The 21485-nt window shown below is 35.9% G+C and overlaps 1 protein-coding gene across 1 annotated transcript in view; it reads right to left on the reverse strand.

Annotated features, from left to right (window-relative positions):
* Positions 1–21485, reverse strand: part of LOC145994066 (ATP-binding cassette sub-family C member 4-like) — a 139753-nt gene that overhangs the window by 526 nt on the left and 117742 nt on the right. The window contains exons 19-24 of the mRNA XM_083130151.1: positions 21188–21311; positions 18997–19167; positions 13513–13637; positions 12468–12713; positions 11643–11800; positions 9261–9390 (exon numbers count right to left, since the gene is read on the reverse strand). Of these exons, the coding sequence (XP_082986277.1) occupies positions 9261–9390; positions 11643–11800; positions 12468–12713; positions 13513–13637; positions 18997–19167; positions 21188–21311 (954 nt within the window). The remainder of the gene's footprint in view (positions 1–9260; positions 9391–11642; positions 11801–12467; positions 12714–13512; positions 13638–18996; positions 19168–21187; positions 21312–21485) is intronic.

The following is a 21485-nucleotide window of genomic DNA, read 5'->3' on the forward strand; positions in this document are numbered from 1 at the left end:
TATCGCCTCATAATGCTAATCTCTTGCCTACTAAGAGAAAGTAAACTGTCTTGCTCCCTCAGTTTTGGCACAAATAATCATTTTTTTTTCAAAAATATGATCGAAAATATGTGTGTGTGTGTGTGTGTGTGTGTGTGTGTGTGTGTGTGTGTGTGTGTGTGTATATGTATGTGTGTATATGTATATATATATATATATATATATATATATATATATATATATATATATATATATATATATATATATATATGTATGTATGTATATCTATATGTATATGTATATATGCACATATGTATGTATATGTATGTATGTGTGTGTATGTGTGTATATATAATCTTGTGTAGTAGTAGTTGTGCATTTGTGTTTTATCTTGTGCAGTAGTTGTGCTGTGTAGTGTTTTTGGGTTTGTCTTGTGTAGTAGTTGTAGTGCCTAGTGTGTTTGTGTTTATTTTGTGTAGTAGTTATGCTGTATAATGTGTTTCTGTTTGTCTTGTGTAGTATCGGTGGTGTGTATGTATGTGTCTTGTGTTGTAGTTGTGCTGTCTAGTATGTTTGTGTAGTAGTTGTGCTGTCTAATGTGTTTGTGTTCTTCTTGTGTAGTAATTGTGCTGTCTAATATGTTTGTGTTTGTCTTGTGTAGTAGTTCCTCCATTCATATTGGGGGTTAGGCGTAGAGCTGACAACTCTGCACTGTAAAAAGACATGTCAAGAAACAACAATATAAGGCCATGGATGTTCCCAAGGTAAAATATTCCGGAGGTAAAATAGTCCCCCGTTCGGATCTCCGGGTGGGGACTACTTTGGGAGGTCTCTGGACTAAGGATAAGATCTACGTTAGGAAGAAGGATATTAAATTAGGCACCTGGAATGTTCTGAGCCTTTACCGGCCTGGGGCATTTCAGTGTACAGTTAATGAGATAGTTAAGTATAAATTAGATGTAGTAGCTGTCCAGGAAGTTAGGTGGCCAGGAGAAGGGAATTGTAAAACTAAAAATTATACTTTTTTCTATGGTGGTACTGAAAATCATAATTTTGGAACAGGCTTTTTCATAAATAATAGAATTATATCGGCTCTTAAAACAGTAGAATTTATTAATGATAGGATATCATATGCAGTTTTACAGGGTAGGTGGTGTAAAATTATTTTAATAAACATACATGCACCAACGGAAGATAAAGATGATAATACTAAAGATGATTTTTATGCAGAGTTAGAACAGGTCTTTGATAAATTTTCTCAGTATGATATGAAAATTCTGTTAGGTGACTGTAATGCACAAATTGGCAAAGAAGAGACATTTAAACCCACGATTGGTAAAGAAAGTCTTCATGAATTAAGTAATGATAATGGTATAAGATTGATTACTTTTGCAACCTCAAAGAATTTAATTGTGAAAAGTACCACTTTTAAACATAAAGATATCCATAAATATACCTGGTCTTCTCCAGATGGTAAAACTCACAATCAGATAGATCATATTCTCATTGATAAGAGAAGGCATACTAGTATAATTGACGTTCGTACACATAGAGGTGCTGACTGTGCTAGTGACCATTATTTAGTAATTGCTAAATTAAGAGAAAGACTCTCAGTGATAAATCATAAGCAACAAAATCTAAAAGTTCTAAAATTTGATACAGGAAAGTTTACTGATGAAAGAATTAAGAAAGATTACCAAATTAAACTGTCAAATAGATTTGATGTTTTGCAGGATTTAAATGATGATGAAAATATAAATGAAACAGACGTAAATAAGAATTGGGAGCACATACGTAATGCAATAGAATCAGCAGCTAAAGAAAGTATAGGATACCATAAACCGAGAAAAAGTAAGCCATGGTTTGATAATGAATGTCATAATCTAATAGAAATAAGAAATCAGGCTAGACTTAGGTGGTTAAATAACTCGGATGATACAAATCTAAACAATTATAATAGAATAAAGCGAGAAGTTAACCGCACGTTTAGAAGTAAAAAAAGAGATTACTTGAAAACCAAAATTAACGAAATTGAAACAAACAGCAAAAATAAAAATATCAGAGATTTATATAAAGGTGTAAATGAATTTAGAAAGGGGTGGCAACGTAAAGTAAACTTGATAAAAGATAAAGACGGTGATTTTCTAGCTGACCCAAGTGATATTCTAAATAGATGGAAGAACTACTTTAATGACCTTTTAAATGTCCATGTAGGAGATAAATCAGAAGTGAATGAAGTACACACAGCAGAACCTTTAGTTCCAGAACCCAACTTGACTGAAGTTAAAGATGCTATTAAAAGGCTAAAGAATAACAAAGCACCTGGCATTGATTTAATACCAGCTGAGTTAATTAAATATGGTGGAAATTCATTAATGTATCAAATTCATAAATTAATCTGTTTAATATGGAATAAAGAAGAAATCCCTCAACAGTGGAAAGAATCCATAATTGTTCCTGTGTTTAAAAAAGGTGATAAAATGAACTGCAATAATTACCGTGGAATTTCTCTACTCTCAACAACATATAAAATATTATCTAACATTCTTTTAACAAGACTAACCCCATATGCTAATGAAATTATAGGTGATTATCAATGTGGATTTAAACGTAACAGATCAACTACAGATCAAATTTTTCACATCAGACAGACACTTGAAAAAAAGTGGGAATATAATCAAAATGTCCATCAGCTATTCATTGATTTCAAAAAAGCATATGATTCAGTCAAAAGAGATAAACTATATAATATATTAGTTGAGTTTGGAATACCTAAGAAGCTTGTTAGTATGATAAAAGTATGCACCAGTGAAACAGAAAGTAAAATTCGTGTGGGTATTAATATGTCTGACAAATTTACAATTCATGATGGGTTAAAACAAGGAGATGCATTATCTCCATTGCTCTTTAATTTTGCCTTAGAATATGCTGTTAGGAAGGTAAAAGAAACTAAAGAAGGACTAAAATTAAATGGTGTGACTCAGTTGTTAGCATATGCAGATGATGTAGACTTACTGGGGGATGATGTGAATACAATTAAGAATAATGCTAAAATATTTTTCAAAACTGCTAAAGAGATAGGTTTGGAAGTTAACAAAGAGAAAACTAAATATATGCTTACAGGCCGAAACCAAGTGTTAGGTAATAATCAAAATCTAATTATTGATAACAACTCGTTTGAACCAGTTTCCAAATTCAAATACTTAGGAGTAATATTAACAAATAAAAATTATATTAAAGAGGAAATAAAAAGTAGGCTTAATTCAGGAAATGCATGTTACTTCTCTCTTCATAAACTTTTGTCTTCTCGTTTAATATCTAAGAAACTGAAAGTTAAAATATACAAAACAGTAATTTTGCCTGTAGTATTATATGGGTGTGAAACTTGGTCCCTTACATTGAAAGAGGAACATAAATTGAGAGTATTTGAAAATAAGATCCTTAGGAAAATATTTGGACCTAAAAGGGATGAGGAGACAGGTGAGTGGAGAAGGTTACATAATTTAGAACTACATAATTTGTATTCATGTCCAGATATTATTAGAATAATTAAATCAAGAAGACTTAGGTGGGCAGGCCATGTGGCACGAATGGGAGAGGAACGAGGAGTTTACAGGATTCTTGTTGGGAAACCTGATGGTAAGAGACCTGTAGGAAGGCCAAGACGAAGATGGAGGGACAACGTTGAGATGGACCTAAGGGAAATCGGTAGGGATGGAAAAGAGTATATAGAACTTGCTCAAAATAGGGAAACATGGAAGGCCTGTGTTGCTGCAGCCATGAACCTTCGGGTTTAAGAAGGCTAGAGAGTTAGTTAGTTAGATCGAAAATAGCACATAAGTAAAATTTATATGGTGGAACTAGGACCATGCCAATGTCACTTTGAACTTGTACAATGTAAGATCACCAATTCCACTGTTATACCAATTCTAAACTGTTCAGAGAAGTTGAAATTATTAGCATACAAGTATTACATTGAAACTATGAAATACAAATCCCACCAGTTTTATTTTAAAACTTTGATACATTTGCTGGTGAGATAATCGGAATATTAATTAATGCCCTGCACAAACACAAGTCGGCAGATACACACGCTGAGGAAAAGTACAGGCCAGTAAAGGTAAAGAGGGGCCTTCCCGATGGTGCAGTGGTTGCGTCGTTGCCTTGTAATCAAGGGGTCCCAGGTTCAATACCTGGTGGAGGTACATAGTGGTTCGGATCCCACTTTAAATTGTAGGTCCAGTCCCAATTAGCCTTACTGTGCATAAAGTGGACTTAAAACAACAAATCAATTAGTACAGGAACAAATCAACCAGTACAGGTAAAGTTCCCTGTGCATATATCGGGTGGGCTGAAAAGTTCGTAGGTTGACTCATAGATGGCGTTACTAGAATTAAATCCATGTGATTTTTACTTAGTACTAACCTTCAAAAGATACGTGTATAAATTTCACAGCTGCTGGATAATTAGTTCGTGAGATATAGCATTGTGAGTGAAGCAGCTTTTGTTATTGTGAAAAAAATGGATAAAAAAGAATTTCGTGTGTTAATAAAGAATTGCTTTTTGGCGAAAAAAAATACTGTTGAAGCCAAGGCTTGGCTTGATAAACATTATTCGGACTCTGCACCAGGAAAATAAACCGTTGAGAAGTGGTTTGCTAAATTTAAACGAGGCGAAATGAGCATCGAAGACGATGCACGCAGTGGACGCCCCAAAGAGGCTGTTACCGACAAAAACATAAAAAAAGTCCACAAAATAATTTTAAATGATCGTAAAGTGAAGTTGATCGAGATAGCTGAGACTTTAAAAATATCAAAGGAACGTGTTGGACATATTGTGCATGAATATTTGAACATGCGAAAGCTGTGTGCAAAATGGGTGCCGCGCGTGCTCACAATCGATCAAAAGCAACAACGTTTTGATGATTCGGAGCAATGTTTACCGATATTCAACCGTAATAAACACAAATTTTTCCGTCGATATATTACAATGGATGAAACATGGCTCCATAACTACACTCCAGAGTCCAATCGACAGTCAGCCGAGTGGACTGCACGTGATGAACCGAATCCAAAGCGTGGAAAGACGCAACAGTCGGCTGGCAAGGTTATGGCATCAGTATTCTGGGATGCGCATGGTATTATATTCATCGATTACCTCAAAAAGGGCCAGACCATCAACAGTGATTATTACATAGCGTTGTTGGAGCGTTTAAAGGATGAAATCATGAAAAAACGGCCCCATTTGAAGAAGAAAAAAGTGCTGTTTCATCAAGACAATGCACCGTGTCACAAATCAATGAAAACGATGGCAAAATTATATGAATTAGACTACGAATTGCTTCCCCATCCACCATATTCTCCAGATCTGGCCCCCAGTGACTTTTTCCTGTTTGCAGACCTTAAAAGAATGCTCGCTGGAAAGAAATTTAGCACTGATGAAGAGGTAATCGCCGAAACTGAGGCCAATTTTGAGGCTAAAGAGAAATCGTACTATAAAAATGGCATCGAAAAATTGTATGACCGCTATAATCGTTGTATCGCCCTCAAAGGCAACTATATTGAATAATATAATCGAATTTTGTCAAAAAAATATTTTTTACTATGTTAGCCTACGAACTTTTCAGCCCAATCGTTAGTACCGTGCCATGAAGGGACATTTAGGGGATGTGGGGATAGGGCCCCACACATTCTCAATCTCGACCATTTTTGTAAGTGATGTGATCAGCACCACACTCCAGCCACCATTACCCCTAAGAATTGCCCGCAAGTACCCACTGATTTGAGGCTGGGAGAGTCCCAGAGCCGCTTTATGTGCAGACAAGGTCAGAAAAATTCTGAATTTTGATTGCACACCCCAGGGATCGAACCCAGGTCTCCCAGCTGGAAGTCCAGTCCCTACCAACTAGACCACCACAGTGTTGCAATAAATTCAAATCACTACTTATGATACTAATACATAAGTGATTGCATCAATTCAGTCCTAATTGCACAGCCATGAAAAAAGGCAGCTGGGCAGAATTGTGCTAGTGCCACATACAGGGAAAGCAAAGTGAGAGCGGGACAAAAGTTGCTGGTTCCCGCACACTGTGTGGCAATGTTAACCGGGCTGCGTTGCCTAGTTCGAGTGTCAAACCAACCTCTCGTCAGGGCACTTTTGTGTCATCCCTAACCTATCAAGCAAATACTGTCAGTTTGTATCATGTGGATTACAAAGACCAACTCTACAACGAGATCTTTCATTCTCATAAAACTCTGAACACACAGGGTTGTGCTCCAACGTGGCAACTGCGCAAACTTTTGCCACCTGCCTATTTCATGGCAGTGCGTTTAAATGGAACACTATATAACTATTCATAGCACTTTAGTGCTCAAAATGTCAAAACATCAGTGGATATTCTCAGGAATCATTCACATAACTGACTGACTTGATTTTGATTTTTGTTATTTAGTGTCACTTTTCTGCCACTTTTGGCGAATTGCGATGATGAGGATGAGTAGAGGCATGCATATTTCATTTTTGACGAAAACACGAAATGTGAAATAACACATTCTAAAGTTATTGATTGATTGATTGATTGATTTAGTTTATTTTACTTCGCGTTTTGTGCCTCTTGGCTAATTTGCGAAGATGGGGATGAGTGATGAAATTGATGAATGGACATTCACAAACAACCAAGCCCGACCGGGATTCGAACCCGGGACCCTTGGCATCGCAGCGCGATGTGCTAACCACTCGGCCACAGGGTCGGGCATATTCTAAAGTTAATTTTCCATGTTCCTGAAAGGTGTGAGGTGCATTTTCCTACTGTATTTTGGCACGAAATAATGCTAAATAAACTGCAAAATGCGAAATAGACTCTTAAACACGAAATTTATAGTTTATTTATCGACGCAACACTTTCTGAAGTCAGAATTATCCTCTTTCTGAAGTCAGAATTATCCTGTGAGTTATGCAATTCATGGAAAATTGATTAATACTGCTGTAAATATTTGAGAAGCAAAAATGGACCCCTTTATACAGGAATAAACTTAATATTCTGGTAAGAACATAAATGTTGGTTGGTTGGTTGATTTGGTGTTTTAAGTCCACTTAATGCACAGTAAGGTTAATCAGGACTGAACCTACAGTTTAAAGTGGGATCCGAACCACTATGTGCCTCCACCGAGTATCGAACCCGAGACCCCTTGATTACAAGTCGAGGATGCTACCATTGTGCCATCGGGGAGGCCCAAAGAACATAAATGTGCAATTAGAAGGAATATGTTTATTTTGTGTAGTAAGTGCAGTTTTAAATCAAATTTAGGATTATATCCACAATTTCAAAACCAAAAATGTCATTTTATATATTGCTTTTTCACAGCTATAACAGCGAAATTTAATTTTATTTACCACTTTTGAACCCGAAATGGCATCGGTTTTTGTACCGATATTTTGCTTTTTTATTTACCAAAAATATGTTTCTCTAAGGATAAGTGATGAAATTGATGAATGAACACTGGCACAGAACACCCACACCCAGGCTGGGAAACAATCCTGGGACCCCTGGCAACGTAGCATGCTGTGCTAACCACTCCACCATGGAGGTTGGCTCATTCACATATCAACATGCAAACTAGAGGTCTGAGCCTATACCGAAGTCAATGTATTGGTATCAGCCAATACCATTGGTATCACTAAACAAAAGTGTTGGGATTCATTCACAAACAGCACAGAGACTGTCACACAACATTTTCACACAGTCTAACTGTCCTGAAAATTAAGTAAGATTATAAATTTTCAATTATTTTGCAGCAGTGTTGTGTTAATAAATTAATTTTCTAACTATATTATGGCTATTTTAATATTTCAGAGTAATTCCTTGAATATTTAAGTTGATTTATATACAATTTGGTCCAAAAAGATATCCCCACTTGCAATATTTGTTTATTTCTTCATATATTTCAACTTAAATCTGTTTCAATCTCATAGGAATGCCAATATTATTTATTTTACAAACAAGTATCAATTAACTGGTGACTAGATAAAAATACCTATTATTGACATCCTTTCACACAGATAATCGACGTGAATTACATCATACATACACAAGAATTGAATTGTATTTTATTAAGTATATGTTTGATGGCAATGTTGTAGATGGTTGTTCTTCTTTTAATTTCTGCTAAACAATTTTATTTCAACACCCCAGAGTAATTTTCTTGCATGTGTACATGCATCTGGACAAGTACTGATTCGACCAATTAACGCATGAGAGTGGAAGCGAGGGCATGGAGGGGAAAATGTGGTTGCAGCTACCATCCATATGCATCAGCGCACACTGCTTTGCTCTGACCACTCACTTTCTCCCCTTCACTACCACAAGGTCTTGCTCCACGGATTTCCAAGACAAAGTATAGGTAGTTCTCTATTAGTAAACTTCAAAATTATTGGTTAAATTAGGTTATTTTCCTGTACTTTACGGTTATTACAAGCATAAAAAAACAGTTTTTGTTTGTGACGTTTCAGAACACACGCTCCTTTCATCAGAAATAAAAATAAAACAGACTGCTGTTTTCACAGTTAAGTTGCTATATTACAACAATGTAACATTGACAACATCCATTATATAACGGATTATTTTTGTTTAAAAATTACTAACCATTGTTATAACTGTATCTTTAGTCAAAATGTAAATAAATGTCTGATGAAAGGAGCGTGTGTTCTCCTGAAACGTTACAAAGAAAAACTGTTTTCTTATGCTTGTAATAACCGTAAACTACAGGAAAATAATTGTATAATGCAAGCAATGCGTACATACAAGAAAAACTAAATTAAGTTAGTCTTCATTCTCATGTACTTTCAATAAAACCTTTGGGTGGGGATATTTTTTGGACCAAATTGTAATTGCAGTGGAATACTTTTATTTTAATATTAATCAATATTTTGTAGACTTTTTAATTCTTACAATTTTCAAGAATCGACATAAGCATAAGTGAAAACTGTTAATAGTAGCAGCATTGTTTTCAAATAGTATGCACTTAGCCCTAATAATGAGTAAGTCCTACTATAGAAGCAAAGTAGCCTGCCTCTGTGGTGAAGTGGTTAGCACAGCATGCTATGATGCCAGGGGTCTCCAGTTTGAATCCCCACCTGGACATGGATGTTCTTTGTGAATGTCTCTTCAACAGTTTTATCATATCATCACTCATTCTAATCTTTGCAATTAGCCAAAAGTAGCAGAAAAGTGAAGTAAACAAAATCAATCAATCAAAAGAAGCAAAGTAGTTAAAAGTACCCACCATTTTCCGACCATTATCCATGACAAGGATCTTGTCATATTCCATAACTGTGCTAAGCCGATGGACAATGGACACAGTGGTACAAGAAGCAAACTTCTCTTTCACAAAGTCTTGAATAAATTGATCATTTCTGGAATAGAACAAAAATACAAACTTAATACATAAACATAGTTTTGTACTGAAATAGCAATATGATTTAGTTTGTACGAGGGGTAGTCCAAAAATAAGTTTTGCAATACTTGTGCTGTGAAGGGTACAACAATATCGTGAGCATCTTTGGGCAGCCATCTGCCTCCAATGTGCAATGTTTGGTCTTACTGCATTTATAACACCATTAAGCATTGTTTCCATGATTATGAAAAACTAAATATGCTGACCAAGGCAGTAATTTATTTTATTAAAAACATAAACTAAACGTAACGTTTCAACCTTCTAGCAAGGTCTTCATCAGACTCTGTATCAAGTACAAAAGTAACAGGATACAAAAACAGGGCATTATATATACACAAAGATTACTCCCTCCAGACTATTTAGAAAGTTGTTTGGAACTTTCTAGCAGGTGACTTTCACTTGCCTTCACCTAAAAGGCTAAACACAATTACTTCCATATAGAATGTGGTTGGACTTTTAATCTCACGCTCTTACCTTCATTTTTCTTCCTTCTCTTCTCCTCTTTCTCTCTTGTCCTTTCCACTCTTTCTAACATCTTCTTCCATTCTTTGTTTAACTTCGGTCCCCCATTCCAGTTCATTGTGTCTTCTTCAACATTCTTCTCTATTTCCTTGGCTTCCTTCCGTTTTCTCACTAGCATTCTCTTCTCCCTTCCTATCTGCTTAGCCTCATCTCACTCTATGTCATGTCTTGTTTCTCTCGTGTGTTTAAATATTGCATTTCTCTCTCTCTTAAGTCGTACATCATCCCTATGTTGTTTCAACCTGTCTTTCAGCCTTCTTTTTCCTTTCTCCTATGTAAAAAAAAAGGCTGAAAGACAGGTTGAAACAACATAGGGATGATATACGACTTAAGAGAGAGAGAAATGCAATATTTAAACACACGAGAGAAACAAGACATGACATAGAGTGAGATGAGGCTAAGCAGATAGGAAGGGAGAAGAGAATGCTAGTGAGAAAATGGAAGGAAGCCAAGGAAATAGAGAAGAAAGTTGAAGAAGACACAATGAACTGGAATGGGGGACCGAAGTTAAACAAAGAATGGAAGAAGATGTTAGAAAGAGTGGAAAGGACAAGAGAGAAAGAGGAGAAGAGAAGGAAGAAAAATGAAGGTAAGAGCGTGAGATTAAAAGTCCAACCACATTCTATATGGAAGTAATTGTGTTTAGCCTTTTAGGTGAAGGCAAGTGAAAGTCACCTGCTAGAAAGTTCCAAACAACTTTCTAAATAGTCTGGAGGGAGTAATGTTTGTGTATATATAATGCCCTGTTTTTGTATCCTGTTACTTTTGTACTTGATACAGAGTCTGATGAAGACCTTGCTAGAAGGTTGAAACGTTACGTTTAGTTTATGTTTTTAATAAAATAAATTACTGCCTTGGTCAGTATATTTAGTTTTGTCTTACTGCATGTATGAAATGCATGAGCAGAAGGAATGGAAGGGTGCAAATACAAGGAGCATGTCAATATTATTACAGTAGAAACTGTCATGACAAACAGATTCATGCTCAAGAGAATGAGATTTGTTTTATCTATTAATGCATCCTGGACTGCATTTGGCAGACATGTGATGCTCTTGCATCTGGACGCACATCCAGTATAATCTTATGTGAAGCTCATGTTGTCGTCCCTATATGTTTGTGTTTGTCCCTTCATCTATCTTATCTAACCACCATTCATCCTTATCTTTGTGATTAGCCAAAAGGGGCAGAAAAATGAAGTACAATAAACAAAATCGATCAATCAGCCATTGTGATAGCAAAAAATATTGACCGCAAGTATAATTCCTTGACTTTTTATTGACTTCTTGACCTACTTGTTGATTTATTTACTATTTCTGGACTTTTGTGACTGGTAGACATCCTGACTATAATATACTGTGAAAATCTCTTCAATGAAGCATTGGATTTTGGGTCAGGGATCAAACATTACTACTTGGGAAAGGCTCTAGAGGGCTCTGAGTAACAAAATTTTAATTATGACCACTTGGTACCCATGAAATATCCAAAATCTAGAAAAATATCAGGTGACAAGGATATACCTGTATCAGTATCAACTCAACCCTATTTTCATGTAGTTAAAAAATATGTGAAAAAATAAAATACTGTAGTATGCGTAAGTGTAACATTAGTACAATACTAAATAATAAAATTGATTATTTCACAATCTTTATAACATATCGTTAAATTAAATAAAAAACAATAAATACTCACATAGTGTTTATATTAGCTGTAGCTTCATCACAAATTAAGATACTGTTATTTCGCAAAATAGCTCTTGCGAGGCATACGAGTTTCTTCTGGCCCACGCTGAAATTGCTACCACCTTCTGCTACATGTGCATCAAGCGAAAGCACGCCACTCAGCCAGACCTGTTCAAACCAGAATAAAATTAAAGAAATTACAAATATGTAAATACATTTTTTCTAGGCTCTGGTTTCCCTTTTACTTAGACATGCACTTGCACACACATAGTGTAACCCCAATTTTCCGTTCCAGAATTTTACATTTTCCTGCTTTCTACATTTGATCCTTATGGTGCATAAAGCGTAATATTGGTCCTCTGAATAATATAAAATTCAAGGTAATATCTATCTCTCCCCCCTCCCTCCCTCTCCCCTTCTCTGCTTGCATGCATAAATATTAACATAGAAGTTTCCATTCCAACTAAACCATACAAATCTACCAGACTTTTGTTTTGAAATTTCATAGCTTTGCATATGAGTTAACAGGAATGTTAAAATACCTAAACTCTGGAAAAATATCAGTGTCTTGAGATACATTGGTATCTATGTATATTGACTCACCTCAAATAAAGAATTAATGTACAATATTAGAAAACCTAACAAGAATATGAATGCATTTTAACAATGAACAGGATAAGATAAAATCCATATTTGTGTTTTTAGATAGCGAAAGATTCAATATCAATTCTGCTAATAAACATGGCTGAAATTTTGAGGTAACTTATACAAACATTATTTTAATAACAGGCATGCATTATCAGGCTATCATTCTGGAGAGAATGCATATACTCACTTCGCCTATAGCTGATTTGAGTGCTGCTTCCTTGAACTCCTTATGAGGATCAAGGTTATCCCTCACAGTTCCACTAAACAGAACAGGTTCTTGAGGGATAATGGAAATGCGCTGACGTAATGTTTTAAGATCCACGGAATTAATATCAATGTTATCTATCATAATCTCACCCTCCACCTGCACCATGCGGAACAAGGCACTGATCAAGCTTGATTTGCCAGCTCCTGATCTTCCGACAACTCCCACCTGTAAGAACGATCATTAAAATTAAGCTATGAATTTATTAACACTGATCATTATCAACATTGATAGAAAAAAGTTTTGTATAAAGTTAAACCCAAATACTGTATTTACTCATGTATAATACTCATTTTCTTCCAAAATTTTTGCCTCCACAAAATATGGTATGTATTATGCACAGAATAATTTGGCCAGCCAACATGAAACCATGCATGATTTCACTGTCACTGCATATAACATGTACATATCAACAGGTTCAAATACATATTACCGAGTTATATTTCTTTAGTAATAATATTTTAAAAAAAAAATGCTATAAAAGTGAAATGGCAATTTTTCATGATTTGTCATTTTGTATTGGACCATTTTGAGACATTGAGAAAAGTGGTACCGTTCTTATAGAATTCAAGCAACTACCTCGTGCCACACCTAATTTTGATCTAGAATTCATAAGGTGGTTATAGAAGTGAAAGCATTGGGATGATAAACACAGTGGAGGGAGAGGTGGCATGCGTTGGTGACTCATTGCATACACAAGACAATATTCTCCTCTTGGTCTACATAGCAACAGCTTTGCAACCTAAAACTAAGAAAGCCATTTCTTGAACCTCAATTGTCCTGCGCATTATGTACGAGATATAATTGTTTGTCGCTTTTCCAGATCAAGATAGAAAGATGATAGAATAAACCACTACACTACTGGGGAGGCCCTGAAATTGGCTTTGTTATATCTGTAACAGCCATTCATTAAATTCATCAGACATTCTATGCATGAATGTGCTTGTGCACTATCTTTAAAAATTACCTTTTCGCCAGGTATAATACAAAAGCTAACATTGTTGAGGCCATGTGCTCCAGAATCATAGGTTAGGTTGACATTTGTGAACTCTATCTCGCCTCTTGCAGGCCAGTCTGCAGGTGGTATTATACCTGTAATGGAAGATTGGTACATGAGTTGCAGCAGTATGCATTGCTTAACTTAACTAGCTTACCCATGCCAAGCGAAAAACTTTGATACCTGAGGGGGGCAAGGGGGTTCACAGGTCCACATTTTTTTATCACTAGAATTCAAGGAACCATTTCGTTACATAATCAAGAAAGGAAGAAGTGATTCAGTATGTGCAATTATTTATTAATTATAATAATCACAAAAATAACCATCATTAAACAAAAGAATAACCAATTATTTCACGAGTGTCACACACATAGTTTGCCATTCACTAGAACTCACAAAAGCCATAATAATTTTTCAAGTGTTCCACTAAGGGTTCGGGTGTAAAACATGGTAAGTGACATTTTGGTAATTTCCGAGTTCATTAAGAAAAAAGGTTATTAGAAGTATACTGTGGATACATTGTTTTTGTGTTGCATTCACCAATTTCAGAAGGCTTCACTGAATCCAATGTAAATTGTATAACATGGCAATTTCACTCGAAAATTGAAGGATGGCACATTTTACTTTCTAACCATCATTTTACCATCATTACTAGCCAATTGTACACTGGCACTGGCATGAGTATTTTGAATAACAAGCATTCAACAATGGTGCCTGATAGGCCCACCAAGTGCATTTTGCCTCCTATTTACATTACATTTATAACACCATTAAACCTTCTTTCCATGATATGAAAAACTCAATAAGCTGACCAAGGCAGAAATTTGTTTTATTATAAAACATAAACTAAACGTAACGTTTCAACCTTCTAGCAAGGTCTTCTTCAGACTCTGCACCAAGTACAAATGTAACAAGATACAAAAACAGGACGATATATATATATATATATATATATACCCAAACATTACTCCCATCCAGACTATTAGAAAGTTGTTCTGAAACATTCTAGCAGGTGGTTTTCCCTTGTCAACTGTACTTTCACCTAAAAGGTTAAACAAATTTATTTCCATCTAGAATGTGGTTGGACTCTTATCTCATGCTCTTTTTCCTTCATTCTTCTTCCTTCTTCTCTCCTCTTTCTCTCTTGTCCTTTCCACTCTTTCTAACAACTTCTTCCAATCTTTGTTTAATTTCAGTCCCCCATTCCAGTTCATTGTGTCTTCTTCACCTTTCTTCTCTATTTCCTTGGAGAAGAATGAAGGAGAAAGAGCATGAGATAAAGAGTCTAACCACATTCTAGATGGAAGTAAATATGTTTTGGGTGGGCACCAATTTCTAAAAGTGTATACATAAATACTAATGAAGATTACAGTACTACTTTAACTCTTTCGCTGCGGAATTCTCTGGCACACAATATCCCTTGGCTGCTTAATTAAATTTGAGAAAATATTTTTTTTATAAACAAATAGTTTTCACAATTACATTGCGTTATATATGTGAGAGAACTTACAAAATTCAATCTTGCACTGGAATACCATTCTGTAGTCCTTGGTGGTATGATATTTTGAAAAATTTTGAAATATTTTGAAATTTTGAAAGAAAAAAATTTAGAAAGAATAATTTTAAAAAATTACATTGCAAAATATGTTATAGAGAAATTACAAAAGTCATTTCTTGCACTGGCAAACCATTCTGTAGTCCCTGATGGTATGGTATTTCTCAAAACACGGGATGACACAGAGTGGTGGAGCGGCGTGGAAATTCGTAAGTAGTATCAAGATACTGGGTGGTGAAAACTTCAGTTTGTTCTGCTGTGTGTTCAAATACTGAGCGGGGGAAATATTTGATAAAACAAGAAAATGGTGTGCTAAATACTGTACTGTCACCAAGTAACTTAGCACTTGCCTGTGTCGAACTTCCCGCACCTAGATCAATGCTGCTTTGCACTCTGCTCCATGATGTTACGGACGGCGGTACAAATTCTTCATCAGACACTACACAATCACTGTCACTAATTGAAGTCTCATAAAAACTGTCGCTATTATCGTCACAATTTAATTCACCTTCTGATTCAACAGTTGAGTAACATCATTATCAGACAAGTGTTGACGACTTGACGAAGCCATGTTGTTTACATTCGAACATGCATTTGAAACTGACATGTCAGAGCACTCAACGCTCGTATTCTAAACGGAGGCGTAATTAGCGACATCATATGGATATAAACAAAACTACAAGTTAAAATAGTTCCAAATAGTATCTACAGATGTCTGAAGGCTACTAAAAGCGACATACTGCGGAAATGCGACACCCGCAGCGAGTGGAAGTATGAACTCGCAATAATGCGACTTCCGCAGAGCAAGGCACCTGCCGTGCTGTGCATAAATGCGACGACCGCAGCGAAAGAGTTAAATTAAAGTTTACCATGGTGAAACAAGTCTTTTATACTTTAATATTTATTAAGTACCAATTCCAGTCATCTGTACATGCGGCCAAGTTATTAAGAACAAATATATTTAAAAATTACATTGTAAAAAGAAACCAATATATTAAAAATAGTGTATTCCTCGCGAACACAGAAACGCACAAGTTACAGAAGTATTTTCATATTATAAACAGTCTGTTTCACTTAATTTCTTAATTCTTTTTTGCTTTATAATTAGTTTAAGGTAGCACCCGAGTCCTTTTCAGTAAGATGCATGATACATGATAAAGCTGCTAGTAATTTGGACACCAGCTTAATCTTTCAATCGTCAAATAATTGGAACTTACTAAAGACATTTACTTCACCCTACAAATACTGTAGCTATAGTTTTCGTGAATGTTTCATTGCAAATATGTCAATAACCTCCTCTGGTTTCACTTGGTAATTGTCTTTATGGATGTTCAGGAGAGCCAAACCAATCAATTGTTCATTACCCATTGTAGATCTAAGGTAGGTCTTAATTTTTCACAGATTGGAGAATAAACGCTAAGCTGTAGCCGTTGAGTTCCCCTTTTAATGCTAAAATAGACTGCACATCATCTTCATAAAATTTAGCTGGGTCATCTTCTTCAACAATGAATTTTGGAATTACTTTCTGTAGAGTGCTTAAAACTTCAATCTGGTTTCTTTGAAATCTATAATCAAATTCAGATATTAAATAATTCAGAAAAGGGATGAACACAGCACATCTGAAATAATTGATGACATTCTTTGAGGGAATATTTGACCTATGTCTTTGATTCTGTGCAATTCTTGGGATTTTTACATCAATATTCAGCTCTTCAGCAAGTGTCTTACTTTCCTGAAAGACTTATCAAACTCTTGAGCACTGTTCTTTCTTATATCCAATAGAGATGAGTAAACAACGTAAAGTATAGATGAGAACATTGTTGAATAAGTGGGAGCTTAGTTCTGATCGCACCACCTGCATATAGTGTTGGGTAGGATAATGCCCTTTAAACCTTTCTTTCACGCCCTTTGATTCTTTCATGACGGAACAAAGAACAGGGAGAAACTTTACAAACGATTTATGAAAGAAACATAGTTGATGTTCGAGAAGCACCAACTTTCAACAATGTTCGGGGACACCAACTTCCAATGGTGTATGGGGGCACCAACTTTCGACAATGCACAGGTGGCACGCTCCAACTTCAAATGATGTTCGGCACTCAGCAATTTTTAACAATATACGGGGTGCACCACTTTCTAAAAATGTACACATACTTAAGAAGATTTTTGTCAATTAATTTTGTAAGTTACATATTACGAGTATAATTTGCTGTAGCATTTGGGAGTGGGGGGCCAGTGCGCTTGTGCCCTTCCCCCCCTTCTGGATCCGCCACTGCTGTATGGTATCAACAGGAACTGATAAAGGCATTGGTCACCTATTTAAAATGATATCAGTAAATTCCTAGATTCACATTTTAGTATTTCCATTTATTTTACATATTTCAGTTGATTCTACATTTTTGGGGGATTTCACAAATGAAGACACATTCTAAGAATGTGTAAAAAAGTAAATGCATTCATGCATAGTGTAAAAACTAAGTGCATTCTCAGAATTTCTTACTGACATGTCCAAAAAACAAAAAATAGTGAGTATGGTTAATCAGCACAAAAACTTTTCAACAAGTTACATTATACGAAGGAGAGTCAAACGGAAATCTCAAAAGTCTGACAAAAAATACAGGACAGACTGTATACAGTTCAAATGTACATAAAGTATCAACTGTTATTTACAAAACGATCTCAGGGCTGCAAAACTAATGAAGTGGCCTACAGATCACCACTTTTGTAATTTGTGGTGCCTCCTCCACACACTTGTACCAGTGAAGAGCAGTGTTTCCTTTCCCTCTGGAAGCTTAAAACTTATAGCAAGTCTCTGGCAAAAAAAAAATATAAAAATTCAATATCTCTATGCATGCTTACCACATCAGCAAGCTTACAGAGGAGAAAATTGACAGTAGTCTCAGTTTGCAGGCAAATGGGTGGAAAGATCTTAGCAGGGACTCATAAGCAACCGCATATAGATTCCAAATATTCTTCTTCTTGAGGTATACAGGCACTAACTCAGGCTTGAAAATATATGTAGATCAGCAAGCAATGGGTCTATGCTAAAATGTAGTAAGCTTGTGCAGTTTTATGTGCAGATATCTACTACATAAAAAACAAAAAAAATTAAAGTTTTCATTTCGCTGTCTCTCGTATCATGATGCCGCACCAATGCGAAAACCACGAATATGCAAATTTTAACTTTTCACGTGTACAGTTTCCATCTTTTATTGATAGTTTCCTATGCCAATGTATATGACCTAATCAACAGACATAAGTAGGTACACATTTTAGCGATGAAAATATCTATCCAAATAAATCCAGGTTTTTACAAGGAAATTAAGTAATAAATTGCTCTTATCTCAAAGTAAGATTTAGTATATTCCTGTTTTTGGTATTGGTGTGATGATGTGTGTGCCGTTAGCTATTTCATGTGTTTTCATGTTTTTGTGTTGTTGTTTTTTTTTTAACTCACTGACTAAAGCCTGATCGAACAAAGAACATACTTCAAGAAACCAAGACTTTTGCCTCCAGTTGTGGGAGTTTCAATGGGTAGAAAGCATGGTTGCCACACACCTAATTTTTGTCCAGTCGAACACGGCACCTTTTGCTGTGAACATGCACCAATCACAGTTCAGGAAGAGACAGAGAATCTAAGACCCATTTGCTTGCTACCTTACAACGACCGTTAGGCTTAGCAGGACCTTGGCCTTGTTGGGGGTTCCCTTGCCACATGTTTTGAAAACTTTTCTGTCTGGCATAAATTTGGCAAAGCAGAATACCATAAGATTGGTTCAAGGGTTCATGAATACCCTCCCTGGCTTTCGACAGAAAACAAATAATTGAATTTGAAGTTTGTTCTTAGGTCGATCGAGCTTTACAAGGTAAAAAGATATTAAGATGTACGAAATGTTTACCAGATGTCTGAAGAGAAGGCTCCTGAGGTATGCTGAAATACTCCATCAGTCTTTCAACACTTGTGATCTGGAGTTCCATCTCGACACCTTGCCGTACACCCCACTGCAGCGATCCACTAATGAACATACACTCTGTAACTGCTACCCCAACTGAAGATGTGGAAGCTGACTCTGAGAAAAGTGGGAGCAAAACTAATCACAGCATATGAAGTATGAAAGTCAAAGGTGATATTAAAATAAACATTGTTCATAATAAAGGAAAACATTAATTTATTCCAGTACTCTTGAGAATACCTCACTGCAAGACTTTGATGGCTTTGCTTAGACTGCATGGGACCTTTTGCACCTCCTGATGGCAATGTTGTTGCCTTGTAATCAAGGGGTCCTGGGTTCAATACCTAATAGTGGCGCAGAGTGGTTCAGATTCCACTGTAAAAGCTGTAGGTCCAATCCCGAGTAGCCTATCTGTGCATAAAGTGGACATAAATGAAAATGCAAAGAACAGGATGGCCACTCTAAGAGCATGATAAAATTGAAGTTTAATTTCCGATTTTCAAGGTGAACTTTTCAAAAATTCAAGTGAACAGCAAATTTTTTCTCTATTTTACGAATTACAGTCTGTCACCACACACAAATATATTAACAATATAAAGGGTCTGTATGATTCAAATGTATCCAAAAATTCTAATTCAATTAAACAAAAAAAAAAAAAGGTAAAGTGTTCCCCTGTGCTTAGCACCATGCCTTGAAGGCATATAGGGGGTGTGGGGGTAACGCCCCACACTTTCTTGATCCGGTCGTGAGTGGGGGTGATGTGATCAGCACCACGCCCCTGACCACCTTTACCCCCCAGGGTTTCCCCCGGGTACCCATGTTATTCGACGCTGGGTGGACGCCGGGGCCGCTTCCAACGTTAGAAAAGTTCCCGGATTTGAAACGGCCAGGGATCGAACCCGGGACCTTTAGCATGGTAGTCAGACGCGTTACTGACTGAGCCACCATGGCCACAATTCAATTAAACAATATATACTTAATATATTTAAGTTAAGGTGCAGAATTTACAATTACCATTTCACATACTCAGACTCGAAATATATTTACAAACACAAGTCACCAAATTACGGGATATACTAATGTACAAAAAAATGTTAATTGTACAAGAATTTCAAACTCAAATTTACCAAATCAACTTCACGATATCTGTCAGATAGATTATTCTGCAAAGGACACAAACAAAGTAAATGAATTGTGAGAATTCTGTTTTATTTTCCAAAAAGTTTATTTTCCTTCCTCGATACAAATGAAAGCTAAACAGTGAAAAACTTGCCTCAGGGCATTTATAAATATGTATAAATTCAATGACAAAGGTTGCAAATTTTCTCGTTGAAGGAGAAAAATTCACGCAGAATTCATGCATAATTCCTGGAGCCAATAATTCACGCATAATTTCTAGAAATCAAGGAATTCCTGGTGAGTATCCATCCTGAAGAAGTACTGTGTCAACAGTCATTTTCAGAAGTTCCTCACCTTTCAAAAATTGTTATAAAATTCAAAGTTCTGAATAATTGCATCTATTTAAAATTTCAGATTATTCAAGACAATATTCATGTGTTTTGTTTATCCTGTTCTCGAGATATCTATGATAGTTTTGTGGCACTAAGTCTATTTTCTATTACAGTCAATGAGGCAACAACCAATTTTGGCAACTGCATAAGTGTTGAATGCCTTTGACAGACCACTTACTTACATGGCAACCAATAACCAATCCATGTTCGAAGTTACCAAGTTCTGCTGACTGCCCCATTCTGCTGATGGATCTATCTCTGAACACAAAGCAATGCCCTGCCTTCATTTACATCAGACTGTGATGTCTAGGCTTCAATTCACTCTTGAAATGGGGTGTCAAGATATAGTAGGCACTTTAAAAGACATATATATATCTGTGTTCCATGACTCAAGTTTGAGGCACAGACTGCTGCCCAGGAGAGAGATTTACAATGATGCTAACCAAGTTTCAAACCTGACATTGTAGCACACTACTGCCTACACCATCAAAATCGGCTGCAACAACTGGACCAAAGAAAGCAACGATAAGCTACGCTGATGTGTAACCACTTTTGTTAGCAACTACTACTAATTTTTGCATGGCCTGTAAAATTATCTGACATCAAACTAGTGTTTACAAACATACCTTCATTGGTAAAAAAGAAACTGTAAGTGACACAAGCAATGAGCAACACACATAGCATGTCGACCCATAATGCAAAGGCTCGTCCACATGATAGCATCAAATAGAAGGCTGTAACATTGACATCCTAAAATAAAAAAATGAAAATAGAGTAATAACATTTGCAAATTATACTGCATGTTAATTTTATTCCTTTCCCAAACACACTTTTCTAATGAATATTATGCCACAGAGAATTTTCATCATAACTTCATATCTCTAAACACAAAATGAATTAAGAAAACTTTTGGTCACATCTAGA

This window comes from Lepisma saccharinum, chromosome 10 (genome assembly GCF_977018435.1).
Source record: "Lepisma saccharinum chromosome 10, izLepSacc3.1, whole genome shotgun sequence".
In the NCBI taxonomy this organism is placed as follows: Eukaryota; Metazoa; Arthropoda; class Insecta; order Zygentoma; family Lepismatidae; genus Lepisma; species Lepisma saccharinum.